The 17,245-nt window shown below is 34.4% G+C and overlaps 1 protein-coding gene across 1 annotated transcript; it reads right to left on the bottom strand.

Annotated features, from left to right (window-relative positions):
* Nucleotides 1-3,138: 3,138 nt before the first annotated feature.
* On the bottom strand, nucleotides 3,139-11,791 carry LOC107474155 (phosphatidate phosphatase PAH1). The gene is made up of 11 exons (XM_021135262.2): nucleotides 11,480-11,791; nucleotides 9,692-11,263; nucleotides 9,025-9,593; nucleotides 8,858-8,931; nucleotides 8,160-8,244; nucleotides 6,791-6,877; nucleotides 6,244-6,316; nucleotides 4,875-4,918; nucleotides 4,675-4,803; nucleotides 4,490-4,585; nucleotides 3,139-3,643 (listed from the first exon to the last, which is right to left on the bottom strand). The coding sequence occupies exons 2-11, from the start codon at nucleotides 11,112-11,114 to the stop codon at nucleotides 3,590-3,592; spliced, it is 2,634 nt and encodes an 877-aa protein (XP_020990921.1). The 5' UTR covers nucleotides 11,115-11,263; nucleotides 11,480-11,791; the 3' UTR covers nucleotides 3,139-3,589.
* Between the last annotated feature and the right edge of the window lie 5,454 nt (nucleotides 11,792-17,245).

Consider the following 17,245-nt stretch of genomic DNA (forward strand, 5'->3'; position numbering starts at 1 on the left):
CAAAGCGATCCTTGAATCAATTCTGCACTAAATTGCACCAAATTAATCCATACATGCGCTATTTCATCTAATCACAAGATTTTCATATAATTCAAACTAAGTTCATAACTCAACTCGGGTAAAACAAAGAGGAAGGTTCCCTTATCTTATTTCTCGTAGCCTTGAATTGAAATCCCGCTAGAACTCAAGATTGAGCCTCTCCTAAACATAAAAAATTTGAAAATTTTCTCATTACCCAAACCAACATACAAAATTGAAAGAGAAATGAAGAATGGGGCACGGATTTTGAATTTCGTACCACAATGGTTATATAGAATCAAAGAGCATGACGAGTGTGATGCGTGGCCACAAACGGGTCTTCGATCGGAGCTATAATTTGGTGTGGGAGGACTAATTTGCCCTATTTTAAAAAGCTACACATTTTGGTCTAAGAGGATTAATATGTCCTGTTTTGAAAAGTTACCTGCCATGTGTGCTCCGTAACGGCCAGGTCAGCGCCACAGGAGCCACGTCAGAATTTTCCGTCGGGTTCAACGGAGTCACTTCAACGGAGAGGTAAATTTGTCCACGTTTTGAAAAGATCAGGGACATAAATGTATTTTCTAATCCTTAGGGACTAAAATGTCCGCAAAAAAAAAGGTCAAGAACCTATTTGACCTTTACTCTAAAAAAATTAACTTTTCTCTTTATCAAAAGCTATTTTATCGTTCTTATTTATTACACAACTTTAAAAGAAGTACTTTTATGATAACTTTTCAGATACAAAATAACTTATCTATAATCTGCTTTTAATATAAGTCCTTATATTTAAAAAAAAATTTTAAAAGAACTTAATTAAGTTGTTTATCCAAACTGGCCTAAGTAATGATCATCCTACAAAAATTAAACATCAAGCTAAATTATGATAATCAAATACTTAAACATGGATGATTAAAAATTAGAAATAATTATTGTCACAATAAAAGAAAAACAATCAAAGGCTGGTGGTCGTCTAAATCATATTTAAGCACAATAAATTGTTATCCTTAAATTTATTTGAATCTAACAGGGTCACTTTGCAGGGTTACTTTTTATCATCCATCCCCCAACAATATCTCATTAGTATCAATTTTCACTATAGTTAGTCTAAGGCTTCATAAAGAAATTGTAGAGATGATCCAATTAAATTTGCCGTTCCTAAAACCTCTTAATCACCTTACCCTTCAAAATCATTTTGTTGTTTCTCTACTTTCCTATAAAACGATTTTCGAGTCTTGAGTACCTAAAAGAACTATATAATTTAAATAGAGCAATACAGTTAATTAATTTCTAGCACTCTAAAATGCTAGAAGTATATGAAATGGAGATACCATGTGTATATTGCATGCGACCCAGTAAAGACAAGTGTGACAGTCAAAGGTATAAATTCAAGGAAGAAAGTTTTAACAAAGATAATAATTTAGATACAATTTAAAGTATTCAAGCATACATTCAAATTAAAATTCCATCTTTGAGTCACGTCTTAAATGTAATTGAAAATTTAAAATTCCTAGGATTCCCACAGCACCTTTGTCACGTTCTCTTCTTGCTAATTTCATAACCCATTCTTGCTACATCTGGACAATCCTGTGACCGACCAACAACACTAATCCATTTTAATTTTCCAGATCACTGGTGCCAATAATTAATAAAGCTTAATTGCTTGAATTCCTAATAAATAGAGAATAACTCCAAGTCCAACTATTGAAAAAATTCAAATAAACAATTAATTAACTAGATATGAGCTAAGTAAAACACAGATCCCAACATTAGAGCTTGATGATTGTATTAGATTCTGATTTATGAACCGCAGCTTCTCTGATTCTATCCACAAATTGCACAATAGAAAAAATTAAAACCCTAGATTAAAGGGAACCAAATAATCAAAATAGAGGGAATGAAATTGATATATTGATTTGAGAATAAGAATGAGAATTGAAACGGATCAAATTACTCATTTTTAATGAGAAGAGAAGGTTGAAGGACATTGAGAAAAGGAGAGTGAAGCATGCTGAGAAGAAGAGAGTAAAGGGAGTTGATGAGAGAATTAGAAGCGCTGAATTTTTGTTTACTCGCTGCGTTGCGTGGTGCTTTGGCGGACGTGTAGCATTTGTTACGTATCTGATTTGAATTGTTAATGTATACGTATAATAATATAGTGGCTAATTTATTTTTGTAATTTTAATAAAAAAAGTCGGATTGTTGTGGCACATCATGCTGCTCCGGCTTCACACCCTGCGGCAAGCAATACCCTGGTGGTGAGAGTCACACCACCTTGGCCCATGGGCAGTGCCTCGGCAGAGCAATACAACCACACCTGCATTCACCACCCCACCACTTTTTTCTTTTCTTTTCCTTCCTTTCTTTTTCTTTCCCATCACTTGTGAACAAAAATAACCAATACAATGTGCCAATGAGTCTTTAACTCACATGGCATATTTTCTCCCTTCCCAAAATTGGGAGTTGTCCAATTTATTTGACCAATACGTTGATACCTTCTTGTAAGCAAGCATGTAAAAATATTCAAATTTTCAAGACTCCAATCATTATTTGACATGGTAAAATTCACTTAAAAAAATATAACAAGAATCTATCATTCTCTAAAATTAAAACATAACCATAATCAATACTAATATTGTCTAATAATACCAAATATTTAAATCAATGCATTAATCTAAAATCTTATACATTTTAAACATAAAACATTAACTTATAATCTTATAATGACTAATAACACAAAATATTAAGATTTATAATACTTAAATTTCACATAAGAATAATCATCATCCATTACTAATAACACAAAATATTAATTGTATATGATAATCGGGCCACCGGACCGAGTTCGGGTGGCCTGAGCTATGACCCGGACCCGACCCGAAATAATGATTGAGTCTATTTTTGAGACTCTTATCCGGCTCTAAACCCGGTGAAATCACACCAAATTATCACCTAAAGTGTTCGGGGCCGGGTCGGGCCATGCACACCCCTAATTTATACGTAGATATCCTTTGGCTAACCAATATAATGTTAACATGTTAAAATAATAAAGTTGCATTTAAAAGCATGGAATACAGATATGGTCAATAAAAAGAGGAAAAAAAGGAAGAAAGAACGAAATAGAAGTTACAACTAGAAGTGGACATAAATATATCTGATTTAGCAAGCACTCATGCCATCATTATTCAATGATCATCCCGAATGACAAAATTATACAAGGTTTAGTACAATACAACATGTGAGCCAAACTGTTCTACAATTCTGTTGATGGCTGGATTGTAATGAATCCAGATCAATATATAATGTGGAATCAAATTTAAAGAAAAGAAATGGAGGAAAGCTCTTGCATGATCATTTAAAGAAAAGAAATGGAGGAAAGCTCTTGCATGATCATCACAATTTAGTGTTCTGCAGAAACTTACATGCCCATCAATATTTTGCATTATGAGATTGATATTACTTTCCAATCAATTATGGCACATGAAATGGGTCACATTGGATGAATGCTGGCTGTTTTGGTTAACATCTTTTGGGTGGCTCCATAGCAAAGGTTCCTTATCCAAGCATTGAACTAATCAATATCTGGTAATGGCATTCTCCAATAGTTCCATGAGTTGTAGTCCTCCTGTAATGTGTATTGTTAGATACTATTGAGGATATATTTAAATTAGTTAAAGGGATTTGCTATGGTATCCTTTATATAAGGGTATGGATACCTTTATTTAATCAATGGTTAAGATTCATTTTCAAGTTCTTTTAAATTTTAAAATTAATTTAAAAATAATTAATGAGACATGGAACAATTTCATAACCACATACAATAAAGATACTGATCCACTATAATTTTATGGGTACCATATTAGTCCCCTTAAATTGTATCTAGAATCTGTTGTGAACTCATTAGTCATCTAATTGAGGAAATAAATCCTAGAATTCCAAATTTCTAGCATATTCCATAGTGTTTATGTTATTAATCTTCTTGTTAGTGAACTTGCAGTTGTACTAATAATCCTGAGAGTTTAATTTTAATGCACTAATTACAATACCATCCAATTAGATAATTGTGTTTGTATTACTTTTTAAGATAATTGGTTAAGAAAATTTTGCTAATGTGACAACACATGATCGATGTCTATGTAAATTGATTGACAATAACAATCCATAAAAATTAAATCCATACTCATATTTGACCTAATCATTTGTATAAACATAAGTATTAGGCTAGTGGTTTGAAATCAAGCATTCTAGGAATGATATATTCAGTGTTATATGTGTATTATCTTTCTATTATCTTTAATCACAGATTCTCAGCAATGAAAATTCACTACCTTTGAATTTTTTCCTTTTAAAAGAAAAAAAAAACAGAGATTCATGATTCTTCAGCTTATAAAAGTTAGACGTTCAAAATTTTTGACAGTAGAAGTTCAAAATTTCCATCAATTGGGAGTTGGAGATGATTGATATGTCTAACCTGTTCAACAAGCGAAGTAGGGGGAAACATGTCATTCACAAGTGTGTGTAACGATGTATACGATTTTGTACTGATACGACTAATCGCCACCTCACCCTGTAAAATTTTTCATACGCATTTTGTTGGTGCCAAGGGAAAAACAAAACAAATACTAGTTGTCATTAATATTAACCAGGGATGAATACCTTGGGGTTAATAATGAATATCTTGCCTTTGGGAATTCCAATCTTTAGGTAACTAAGTTCATCAGTGTCTCGATTACCAAACCCGGCATAGAATGGATTATAGTCCGGAGGGAAAAGTCTTCTGATGTCCTGCAAAGACAAGATTTTAGAAGATGCCTTCTAATAGTGTTTTGACCAAGTTTTCATGTTCTGACAGTTACCTCCAAACAAGCTATCTTGAATTCATGTGGTGCTCTTCTTATCACTTCCATCAGCCAAGGGTAAAATACAATAGAACAAGTCAGTCAAATCTAGAATCAATTTCCAGGAAGAAAAAACAGGCTATGATAAACAACAAATTGTAAAAGATAATAGATTTCGACGGGTGATGGGTGAAAGCATACAATACATAAATCTTTGATTTAATTTGTTGCTGGCCCCATGTTTCACCAATATTTTTTAATTAGAACCTTTCAGTTTGGAAGTTTGTAATTGAGTTCTTATACTGGATAAAAGTTTTTAATAAGGTCCTTACTAATTGTTATCTTTCAGGGGGGAAAAGTACTCAACAATCCTACAAGAATATTTTGTATTTTTTTAACAAAAATAAAAACAGTTACCAAGGACCTAATTGAAAATTTTATATAATATAGATACTCAATAGATTAATTGTAAAGAACTATTACAAACAGTTAGCTATTACAAACTTTCAAATTGTAAAGAATTAATTGAAAATTTGCAAAAACTATATGGACCAATAGAATAATTAAGTCCAAATCTTTCCACATATTAATAAAAATAAATAGCAGGCGGTCAATTATTTTCACAATTGAGCTCACAAGGATATATGTAGTCACTCAGTTTATCAAACTACTTTTAATGAATTGACTACCCCCAAAATAGTCCTAAAAAGTAAGAGATAGTCCCTCTTGTCAAGTTGCTCCATTATACACTACGGTATGACCAGTTTAGTAGTTTTCGTTCATAAATATGGCATCATTTGATTAATCTTTTTCCAAAACATTATAGTGAAATTTATTGATTAATGAAAAAGACATTACACTGCCATCTTTTGGAAATTGTCTTAAATTGTGCTAAAATAACACCATTATAATGATAAGGAGTAACATATCAGGAACGGAAATAATGATGCAATGTAACAAGCCACATCATGGGGTTAGAGATCTGACAGAGAGACTAAATTGTCTTTAGCTTTTTCTAAGTTCATGGATTAATTGTCTTTCAACAGGGACTAATTTATATGAATATGAAAATAAATGCAGACCACTTTGAAGGTTTACAAGTTATATTGCATCTATGATCTATCTATAACATTCTTATGAAATATGATTCCCTCAACCAAAAAAAAGGTAAAAAAACTGGGAAATGTAATTTTATGTTTGTTTCAGTTTGATGATGTTGACACCAATATGCAAGTCTTCGAATAGGAGCGATCAAATAAAGCACAACAGTCCATTGGCAGACAGCAAACTCATTAACGTAACACAACCAACAAATGGGAACATAATAATATTCTAGTATCTCATGCACATTGCAACCTTAACAAATCTCGTTATAGATAAGCCTCACCTTCTCGGAAAAGTGATGGAAATAAACCATCTGGTGAAATAACAACAGGTCCATTTGGTAGGGTTTTCCCATCCTGCGAATACACAAAACTCCTAAATTAAGCTACAGAAGTATTATTTACATTGATCACTGGATTGTTAAGAGGCTGAACCCCAGAAAAACAAATATACCAATCAGAAAAAAGAACTATCTTTACTTAGCTATATTACATTTGTGTAATCTAGCCATTTTGCTTATCCCCCTTTACTAGGCATTAACAAGTACATGAAAACTGGGAAGGGAGTTCATTAGACTTAAAGCATAGGGCTGAATTTGAAAATAGACAAGGATGTTAATATTGAGCCTCAATTCTCAAAAGGGTATCAAAACGAGATCAACATTCCTTTACAAGACTGAAAGGTGAATGAAAGTTGATGTTGAAATGTCTTAACCAACTCATATTGTATTATAGATTGATTTCGGAATACAGTTATTGTAGAAACGAAGATTAATTCCTTTATTGAAAACAAGTTTCTTCTGTTCGCAAAAAATCAGGTTGTTTAAATACCTGCTTTATGTTAAGCAAGAAGTTCCGGGTTAGATATGCTTGTACAATCGCACGGGCACTCAGAAATAGTAGCTGGTATCCATTTTCCTGCCACAGAATCCGGTGAGCTATAATTAAACATTAAGCTAAAATATACAGATCAATGCATACTAGTTATGATTATAAGTTTATAACATCATGCATACTAGGATGCATTTTACATTAAATAACATTAAATACATTGAAAATAATCATGGTGTTACGTTAGCATTTACCTTCTAATGAAATGACATATAAGCAAAATCCTAATCACAAATCAAATAACAATAATATTAGTAATAACTATTAATTTTGGATTTTTAGTGACAAGTGAACATCAAACTAGTGAAATATTTAAAGGAAGTAAGGTAGCATAGAAGATTTCAAATAATGACAATAAAAATATATATACTTTTATCCTAATTAGTAGTAGTTAGTATACATATGAATAATATAAAGGGGACTAGGGTTCAGTAACTCCTTTTTTATGTCTCTTAATATATAAACTGTTTATCATATACACCCATGTTGGCCAAATTTCTAAAAAAGCAACAACCGTTGCTTTCATATACATCACCTTTAACAATGCTGCCAGCCGATATAGTTCAAGAAAGTTGTTCTAAAATTAGTTGAAAGTCATTGAACTTAATATTTGATTTACATTTTAATTTTCTTAAACAAGTATTAAATTATCTTTTGAAATTTACAAAGTAAGCATTGAACCATATTTTTACAATTTAGTAAAGTAGAAAGAAATCCGTAAATGGCATATAGTCACAAAAGCCGACCATATCCTATTTGAACCATTTCAGTTAGATGGCTATATATAACAGCCATCACCACACTATCCTTCTGATCAAATGTGCTTGCTAAACTGAGCAAATCACACCTGAACAGACTTCAGCCTTGTCTGATCAATATCAATTCTGAGCTCAGAGAAGGTTTCCAACCCTTCTGTATTATCCAAGGGATATAACTTTGGGGGAATTTTTTTATCTTTTAAAGAAGTGTGTTTATATCATGCAACAAGCACTTACAACATACAGCTTACCTAATCCTTACTATAAAATATCCAAGAAGTAAATTTAAGTTACTTGGTAGACAAATTTTCTGATCTTTGTCCCTAACAAAGGTCCCTTGTCAGTTATCACAAATTCAAACCCGTAATTTGTGAATCATGTATAATGTGTTGAGAAGGAAATTGTAACAGAAACATAACTAAGCAGCAATGAAACAACCGTAGAAATTGCTTTGTAAAGAGACATCCTTGGAAGATCTGTTGCTATTATTAACCATGTTACAATACCAATGTCAAAACCGAATATGTATGTAAGCAGAAACATGTGCTTACCTTAATGGCAGAGAAAAGCCTTGCTACTCCAGATTGTGTCCAATCTCTGCCAACTAAGGGCATGAATTGCCCCAAAACATCAGACCTAAAAAGAAAATTAAATAAAAGAAAAAACTAAGATGCTGATAGTGATTCTCAAGATATAATATCACTCTTTGTTCTATTCACTCTATGTTTCTTCTTTAAATCAACATTCAATAAGATATGTCTATCTAGGCATAACAGCATATGCAGTTATATTCAGCATTCTTTTCTTTTTCATCAACATATAGCAAAGGGAAAAATTGGCATAGGCGAATGGTTCTAGAAAAGATAACCAAAAAGTTAAAACAAACATCACTAATAAATCAAAGGAGTAGGAGAATTTTACATAGAATTCACATAGATTAGAAGCTTTTTGTCATTTATAAGTATACTTAACACACAATAAGCTTACTCCAAATTTGACTTGAAGAAGACAAATAACTACCAATTTGAAACAACATATTCAACATTGAGATCCTACACCCCTCTTATTTTTTCTCATGTAAAAAGTCTTGAAAGCATCAAGGATTACAAAAAATTAAATAATACATGGATAAAGGGATTTCATTTAGAATAAATTTAAATTCAAATGTGGAACAGTAGAAATAGTCAGGTAATCCCATCTCAAGATTAAAAGAATATTTAGTAGCCTAAGCAGAAATATTAGTCCATACTTGGTAATAGTTCCATCAACATCTGAAATCACAATTCTTGTGTTCCACTTCCACAAATATATGTGAGCATCAACCTGTTATGTAATTAAATTTCTCTCAAATAAACAAAAACGAACCACTGAACAGGGCTTTATATGACAAATTTGAAAGTCTATGAATAATGAAACCTGTTGTGTTCCGAGAACCCTTGTAGAGAAACTGAAGGTTACCAAATTTTGACCATCTTTAAGATCCAAGGATGCTATCTGCTCATTAGTCGGAACATTTGTCCTTACAAATTGCTTACGAGAAATTCCCTGGGTACCAGAAGGCTCTACAAGTGTGGACTCGGAATCCAAAAACACGTCTTCATTCGAGTCATTGCTAGTAGAGTGCTCAAGAGTCTTGACCTTTCTAAAAGGTATTGGCCAGAGTCTCCATCTTCGTCCAGATGACGATGACCCAGGCTCATCATCTTTAGACTTCAGCGAGTAATCTTGTTCCACATTAATTGTATCTTTTGGCTCAACAGGTAAATCTAAACCATAGGCAGCAATTCCAAGAACAATAGGAGCAGCCTTTTCCCATGTCAAGTACCTCTCTTTAAACTTGATAATAAGATTTTGATTCTTAATTATCGATGGCGCAGAGCATGTAAAGTCCTCTGCAGAAACACGATGTGCTTCAAACACTTCCGCAGCAGCTTCCAAACCCATACCCACCTTAAGTTCATGACCACAAAGTGAGATCTCAAATCCTGCGAATTATGAGATTAATGAAATTAAATTAATAAACCATTAATGCTAAATCAAGAATTTCCTATTCAAGTGAACTGTTTTGCAGCATATGACATACCCAAACCCGAATGACTTTGGTCCCCTTTATCTGAAGTGTCTCTATCGGGTTCCACTACCTCACTTTTATCACTAATATCTTCAAGTGCAGGGGCTTGTTGACTCTCATCTACACCACCATTAGAGCTCAACATGCAATCGTGTCCATTGTTCTGTTCAGTACCAATAGCAACAGAACAAGGGCCAGAACTAATCTCAACTTCTCCAGATGCATTATTGTCAACCTCTGGAAGCTGCAATACTGAATTTGGTGATCCATGGCCATTCGATGAAGTAGAACCAGTAGATAACTCTTCTTGATGTTGTATAAAGCTCTTTTGTTTAATTCGATCATCAGCTGGAAAACATGCATTAGATCCCTCTGGTGAAATTTGAAAAGTGACATTTCCACCTTGCTGAGATAAATTTAGTGGCCCCAAACAGCTTTTGGAAACCTTCTGTGTCACAATAGCAGATCCAACCATTTCTGAATCAGCTTGCATTTTAAGATCATCTTCTTTTAAACCCGAGGGCTCCTGGGCATGAGAAATATGTTGTTCATCATGTTGACAAACTTCTGGCTGGAGTTGAGAAGTAATATCATCACCATTAGTGTCGCATCTTGAATCATCACCATTAGTGTCGCATCTTGGCGTGCCATCAGCTTTTGTAGCATCCAGCTGACCAATATAATTAGCAGCCCAAGAATTTTCACCAGAAATAAGCTCTTCATTGCCTTCACATATGTCAGCCTCTTCACCCGGGCCAAGATGAAATTGAGGGGTTTTTAACTGCAGATTCTCCTCATTCTGCTCCGACTCTGAGATAGGGGCCGTCAATACATGGCCATCAACAACCAAGACCATCTCTGGATGGGAACCCTGTGAATCAACAAAATTCTCTCCCTCTAGACTATCATACGCATTGGAATATTCTGAGAAGTCAACTGAATCAGCGAGAGATGATTGATCTTCTTGGTATTCATAAAATCTCCGATCACCTTCAGATTCGGCCCTTTGAATTGCTCCAGAGACACCATTTTCTCTTTTCAACTTAAGCACCCCAGAATCCGAGATGCTATGATCAAGTCTATGGCCATTAGGCAAAAAACCGTTACTATTATTATTAGAACCTATAGCATCCGCATTTGAGTCGATTCCTTTGTCATCATCCACCTCCTTCACAAAATAAGCCTCCCCAGAATTATCAAGATACATATGAAAGCTGGCTTCATCACCATTAACATTTATCCGAACAATCTTTTCGGCGCCTTTGAGAACACCCTGAAACTTACCAAACCGAACATACCAAGGTGTGCTCCGGAAGGTCCCATCTTGCTGCTGAACAACAATCACATCAACAGCACCACCAAAAGGGTGAAAAGGGGTAGCAACTGAGTACACACCTTGTGTTATCAAGCTTCCAACTTTGCCTACCACATTCATTTTCTTGTGAAAGAAGCTCAAAAAACACAACCCAAAGTTCAAGCCTCACTTTCAATCTAAAACTAAACTCAAACCATATCAGCAAATCATTCCTTCAACCTTTGTTACTTTTAAAGTTACTATAGTTCTTTGATCAACAATATCATTCGCTGCATGGCATAAATGAACAAAACCAACATAAATAAATTTTAAAACTAACAACTAAAAACAGATTAAACAAACAGATATCGTGGGTTTAACACTTAAAAATCTTAAACCACGAAACTCTTTTTCCTTAACATGATAACAAATATCGAAAATCAAAGCTGAAAACAAAAATCAACTCGGACAAAAAATAAATAAAAATTATGAAAAAAAAAACTTACAAATTCCGACTAATAAAAAATGAAGAAAACCAATCTCGTAGCCACAGAAAATCGATGGCGAATTTCAAAATTTCGGAATGGTGCTCTCGAATTCTTCTACTACCGTTCTTGATGATGCTAATTCTCCTCCTCCTCTTACTCCTTGGTGGTTTTCAATTTTTCGTGTGGAGACTTCACACTTCAAAGTACCAAGTTCTGGAGGATTTGGAGACTGGAATTAAAAAAAGAAAAAAAAAGAAAAAGAAAATGAAGGGGAAAAAAATGAGAAAAGAAAAACAAGGTTTAAGAGACCAACACCTCACTCTCCAAACGCAATTAAATAGTTATTCCCACACTCAAAGTCTCCTCCTAACTAATCCATATTTTTCCAACCATGTTACAAGAAAAAATACCTGTGCAGATAACAGTATAAAAATACGAATACAAATTAAAAAAAATACGAACCGTATACGGGGGCTTTTTCGTAATATCATTTGTTTTCTTGGTCCTGAAATTTTGAAACTCGGAATAAATGGGAACACCGACCACCTCGTCTGGCTCTTGTGGAAGTGTAATTAAAATTCGGGGAAAACAATGAAATTTCCGCTGAAATTACGAAAGCGTCCCTGGTGGGATAATTTGTGTATTTTTTGTTTGGTTTAATTAATTTTGGGATCTATGAAAATGAAATGGTTTATTCTCGCTCTCTGTTTCGGAATATTACTTGGCTTATTAGTTGGGAAATTTTGGCAATTTTTTATTGCGCACGCGTTGACCACGTGACTGATGCATTTAGGTAGGTGATTGTTTAAGGGAGAACAGGGAAAAGGCAGATGAGAAGGAGAATAAAAGCTTGGTTTAGTGAGTGACGTGTGGGCAACTGCGCATGCTGTATTAATATGTCATGCAAAAGTTGCTGACCTAAAGAAGGAAACTTCTCTCACATAAAATTCTAAAAAAAAATAGATTAATATTTAAATTCGTTTCAAAAGATAATTTATTTTTTGAATTCATTTTAAAAAATTTTATTAATCATATTTATTTTTGAAAGGTAGAATTATAATTATTTTTATTTTAGTACTATTTTTATCTATTAATATAAAATTTTTAGATAGTAACATTGAGGTTATTCAAATGTCAATTGTATGTTTGACCATTATTCATGTCATCTGTTGTTATTTTAATGGCATGTCTATCACGATGAATGACCCATATCCTTCGCAGAGGTCTTGGCTGATGTATGCATTATATGTACGAATGCACATTCTTTCAAATGTATTAGAACAGTAATATTTCAATTATTTTAACCGTTAACTTGAATTATAAAAAATATATATCTTCGATGCATTAGGATTGTGGGACGTCAACTTAACGACTCACCAACATCGTGTCGTAGGACTAAACGATTATTTTTTCTTTAGTCTGGTAGCTCTCGTTTATCTGCAAGGTAACAATCTGTGAATCGCTACACACTATATAATATATATTAATTAAAATCAGTAGTTAAAACAATTGAAAGAGCAGTATTTTTGGTATATTTAAAATTTTTCCTATGATATGTATATACATATTTATTATTACATGTCAATGTAAAAGAGCAAAACCTTTAACCTACTTCAATAGAGGGGTATATTAATATATATGATATTTGTATGTAGGTGTTTGTTATTGTGCCTAAAAAGTAAAAAGTATTGTTTAATTACTAAAATAGGTAAAATAATTAATTCTAAATTTAAAAATATAGAAGTTAAAAAATTTTAAATATTTTAAAGTTACTATTAAAGGTAATTTAGACAAAAGTTAGACACCAAACAAAAGGCACCATAGAATTGTCCTTATATGTATATATATATTTATCATTACATGTCAATGTGAAAGAGCATATAACCTTTAATCTACTACATTAAAAGGGATCGCAAAATGGGTTATCCATCCGTTAAGGTGTGCCCCAAAATAAGGTAAGTCGGTCCATCCTGCCAAACCAATACAGGCCAACAATTATAAATTGTCCCGTTAAATGGTGGGCTGGTGGCCGGGTTGGCGGACTGTCCATCTACTCTTTTTTTTTTAATCTAAATATAATAATATAATATGCATTTTCAATAAATTTCCAACTTTAACCTCCATGAAGTTATCCATTAGACCATTATAGAATTCATCTTCCGAATTCCTGAAAAAAAAGAAAGCAACAAATCTGATTACTAGTAGTTAAGGTTCTAAAAATCGAACCGGTCAATAAATCGGTAAGGTGAGTGGTTTAACAGTTCAACAATTTAACTGAGGTTCAATCGGAGTTCAACCGGTTTAATTAAATATAAAATAAAATTTTTATAATCAGCAACCATCACAAACACAAACACAAACTTGCACAAATTAAATACAATCAACAACTAAATAGAATTATTAACAAAAATTTATACAATTTCTAATCACATCAGCAAACCAGCATATATCCAATTTTAGAACACAATCAACATTTAACAATTACATCCAGAAATTTAAAAGACAAACTCAAAAGTTAAAAGATACATGCAATTTCATAACACAATCAACATTTAACAATTACATCCAGAAATTTAGAAGACAAACTCAGAAGTTAGAATCCATTACAATTGGACAATAAAATCAGAAATCAACAAAAAATTAACAAAAAATCATCAACAATCAACAAAATTATTTCAGAAAAATTAACTCAAAGCTAGAAAAATTAACTCAGTTAGAAGGACAGTGGACTTCAACAACTGTCGGAGGATGAAGGTGAAAGCAAGGGTTGCTACTGTGAGTAAGCAACCGTGGGAGAGATACAGAGAGCTTGAAGAGAGAGATGCGACGGCGAGAAGAGCTCCGAGCGTGGCGATGGCGAGAAAAGAGCCGATCTGTAGAGACCACTTCTGGGGGTGATGGCAAGATGACAGAGACACAAGTTCAGAGCGGCTGAAAACGACGAAGACAGAGGAGGGATTGATGACCAGGGCAGAGATGGCGATGCAAACAGTAGCTCTGAGCAGATCTGGCGAGATTGGAGCCAAGCTGACAGCGAGGGAGGAACGTCGCCGGAGATGAGGATCGAGCAACCACGAGCACGCGACGAGAATAGGGCGAGGAGAAGATGAACGTTGAGCGACGACAGCACCCTCTCGCTAAGGAGAAGAGTTCGGCGTTGAAGAGTGGATGGTGGCTGGGTGCTGCTGTGGAAAAAGGGTTAGGGTTGGGTTCACCTTTGAGTCAGAGAAACAAAGGGAGGATGGTGGCTGCGGCTTCCAAGGGGGTTTGGGGCTAGATTCTTCTCTAGAGATCGAATTTCAGAGAGGAAGGGAGGGGTGGGATGATGGTATGGGATAGCGGCTAGGGTTTCCATCTTCAGGGGTATATTTTTCATATATATATAAAACCCTTAAAAAACTCGACCGGTTCTGGCAGTTCACCGGTTAACCGCTGACGTTGGGATTTTTGCTAGTAAAAAATTTTATAAAAATAGTCGCGTTGTAGATATAGATTCTAAACCAACAGAAATCCCTTCGTGCAAACGTTTTGGTTGTCACAAGTAACAAACCCCTTTAAAATTGATAACCGAGTATTTAACGGGTCGTCTTCTCAAGGAACTGCAGGGAAGTATGTTCTTATTATTGGTTATGGAGATTGTAAATTTGGGGTTTCAAGAATGAGGAACAAGTTTGACAAACAAATTAAATGGCAATTAAAAATAAATAAATAACTATAAAATAAACTTTTGGCAAGGTATGAGAAATTGGAAGTCCAGACTTAGTTATCCTTATCAATAATGAAAGTTGAATCTTAATTCCACTTAGTTGACCTTTACTAAAGCAAAGGAAAGTCAAGCGACTAATTAGTTTGATCTTCGAATCCTATTTATTTCCTAAGAAAAGGTTGGGATTATTGAAGTTCAATTCAATTAGCAAAGATAACAATTATCAATTATATTGAGTTGAGATAACTCCTGAGTTACTGATTTCTTAACCAAAACCAAAAGGGGAAAAAGTAAATCTACTGGAATAAAAATGTCTTCAAATCGGAAGCAACAATAACATAAATAAAAGAAAGCAATCATTAAATCTGAAAATACCTCAAATAACATTAATTTAAATAATAATCTGTAGCATAAAAGAATTTATAGATTAAATGGCAAAAGTGAATAATCAACTAAAGTAATGGAATGAATAAAAGTGAAAGGGAAGCTTAAAATAAAGGAACATTAAACCTGGGATCGAGAGTCACTTCTAAAACTAAGAGAAGTCCTAAATCCTAATCCTAAGAGAGAGAAGAGAGAACCTCTCTCAAAACTAAATCTAAATCATGGAAAATAACTAAATTGTGAGCTCCCTTTGAATGGATGCATTCCCACACTTTATAACCTCTAATCTGTGCTTTCTGTACTTAGATCTGGGCCAAAAGGGCTTCAGAAATCGCTGAGAGCGTTTTCTGTAATTTCTGGTGCGTGGCCCTTGTGAGTAAGTACTTAAGAGCAACATGGTCAGTGTACACAATCACTTTTGATCCTACTAGATAGGATCTAAACTTGTCAATGGCATAGACCACTGCAAGTAACTCTTTTTCTGTGGTTGTGTAATTCTTCTGTGCATCATTTAGAACACGGCTGGCATAATAAATGACATGCAGAAGCTTGTTATGCCTCTGTCCCAACACTGCACCAATGGCATGGTCACTGGCATCACACATTAGTTCGAATGGCAATGTCCAGTCTGGTGCAGAGATGACTGGTGCTGTGACCAGCTTAGCTTTCAGGGTCTCAAATGCCTGCAGACACTGTGTGTCAAACACAAATGGTGTGTCAGCAGCTAGCAGGTTGCTCAGAGGTTTTGCAAATTTTGAAAAATCTTTTATAAACCTTCTGTAGAATCTTGCATGCCCCAAAAAGCTTCTGATTGCCTTAACATTGGCAGGTGGTGGTAATTTTTCAATTACCTCTACCTTTGCCTTATCCACCTCTATTCCCCTGCTTGAAATTTTGTGTCCAAGGACAATTCCTTGATCTACTGCAATTTGGTTGTAACCTGAATAGCCATCCAAAAAGCAGTAATAATCATGACCAGCTAGTCTTTCTAGCATTTGGTCTATGAATGGTAAAGGGAAATGATCCTTTCTGGTGGCTGTATTAAGCCTTCTGTAGTCAATACACATATGCCACCCTGTGACTGTTCTTGTAGGAACCAGTTCATTTTTTTCATTATGAACCACTGTCATGCCTCCTTTCTTAGGGACAACTTGGACAGGGCTCACCCAGGGGCTGTCAGAAATAGGATAAATAATCCCAGCCTCTAGTAATTTAGTGACCTCTTTCTGCACCACCTCCTTCATGGCTGGATTTAGCCGCCTTTGTGGTTGGACCACTGGTTTGGCATTATCCTCCAATAGGATCTTGTGCATGCATCTTGCTGGGCTAATGCCCTTAAGATCACTTATGGACCACCCAAGAGCTGTCTTGTGTGTCCTTAGCACTTGAATCAGTGCTTCCTCTTCCTGTGGATTTAAAGCAGAGCTTATGATTACAGGAAAGGTATCACTTTCTCCCAGAAATGCATATTTCAGGGATGGTGGTAATGGTTTGAGCTCGGGTTTTGGAGGTTTCTCCTCTTCTTGAGGGATTTTCAGAGGTTCTATTATCTTCTCTGATTCCTCCAAATCAGGCTGAACATCTTTAAAGATGTCCTCTAGCTCTGATTCGAGACTCTCAGTCATATTGATCTCTTCCACCAAAGAGTCAATAATGTCAGCGCCTATGCAGTCATTTGATGTGTCTGGATGCTG

This window comes from Arachis duranensis, chromosome 2 (genome assembly GCF_000817695.3).
Source record: "Arachis duranensis cultivar V14167 chromosome 2, aradu.V14167.gnm2.J7QH, whole genome shotgun sequence".
Classification (NCBI taxonomy): domain Eukaryota; kingdom Viridiplantae; phylum Streptophyta; class Magnoliopsida; order Fabales; family Fabaceae; genus Arachis; species Arachis duranensis.

Coding starts and splice junctions, on each gene's coding strand:
- LOC107474155 (XM_021135262.2), bottom strand. CDS start 11,114: ATGAATGTGGTAGGCAAAGTTGGAAGCTTGATAACACAAGGTGTGTAC. Junction 8,245..8,857: donor GTTGATGGAACTATTACCAA/GTATGGACTAAT, acceptor TTTTCTTTTTAG/GTCTGATGTTTTGGGGCAAT. Junction 4,586..4,674: donor TATTCATTATTAACCCCAAG/GTATTCATCCCT, acceptor AAAATTTTACAG/GGTGAGGTGGCGATTAGTCG.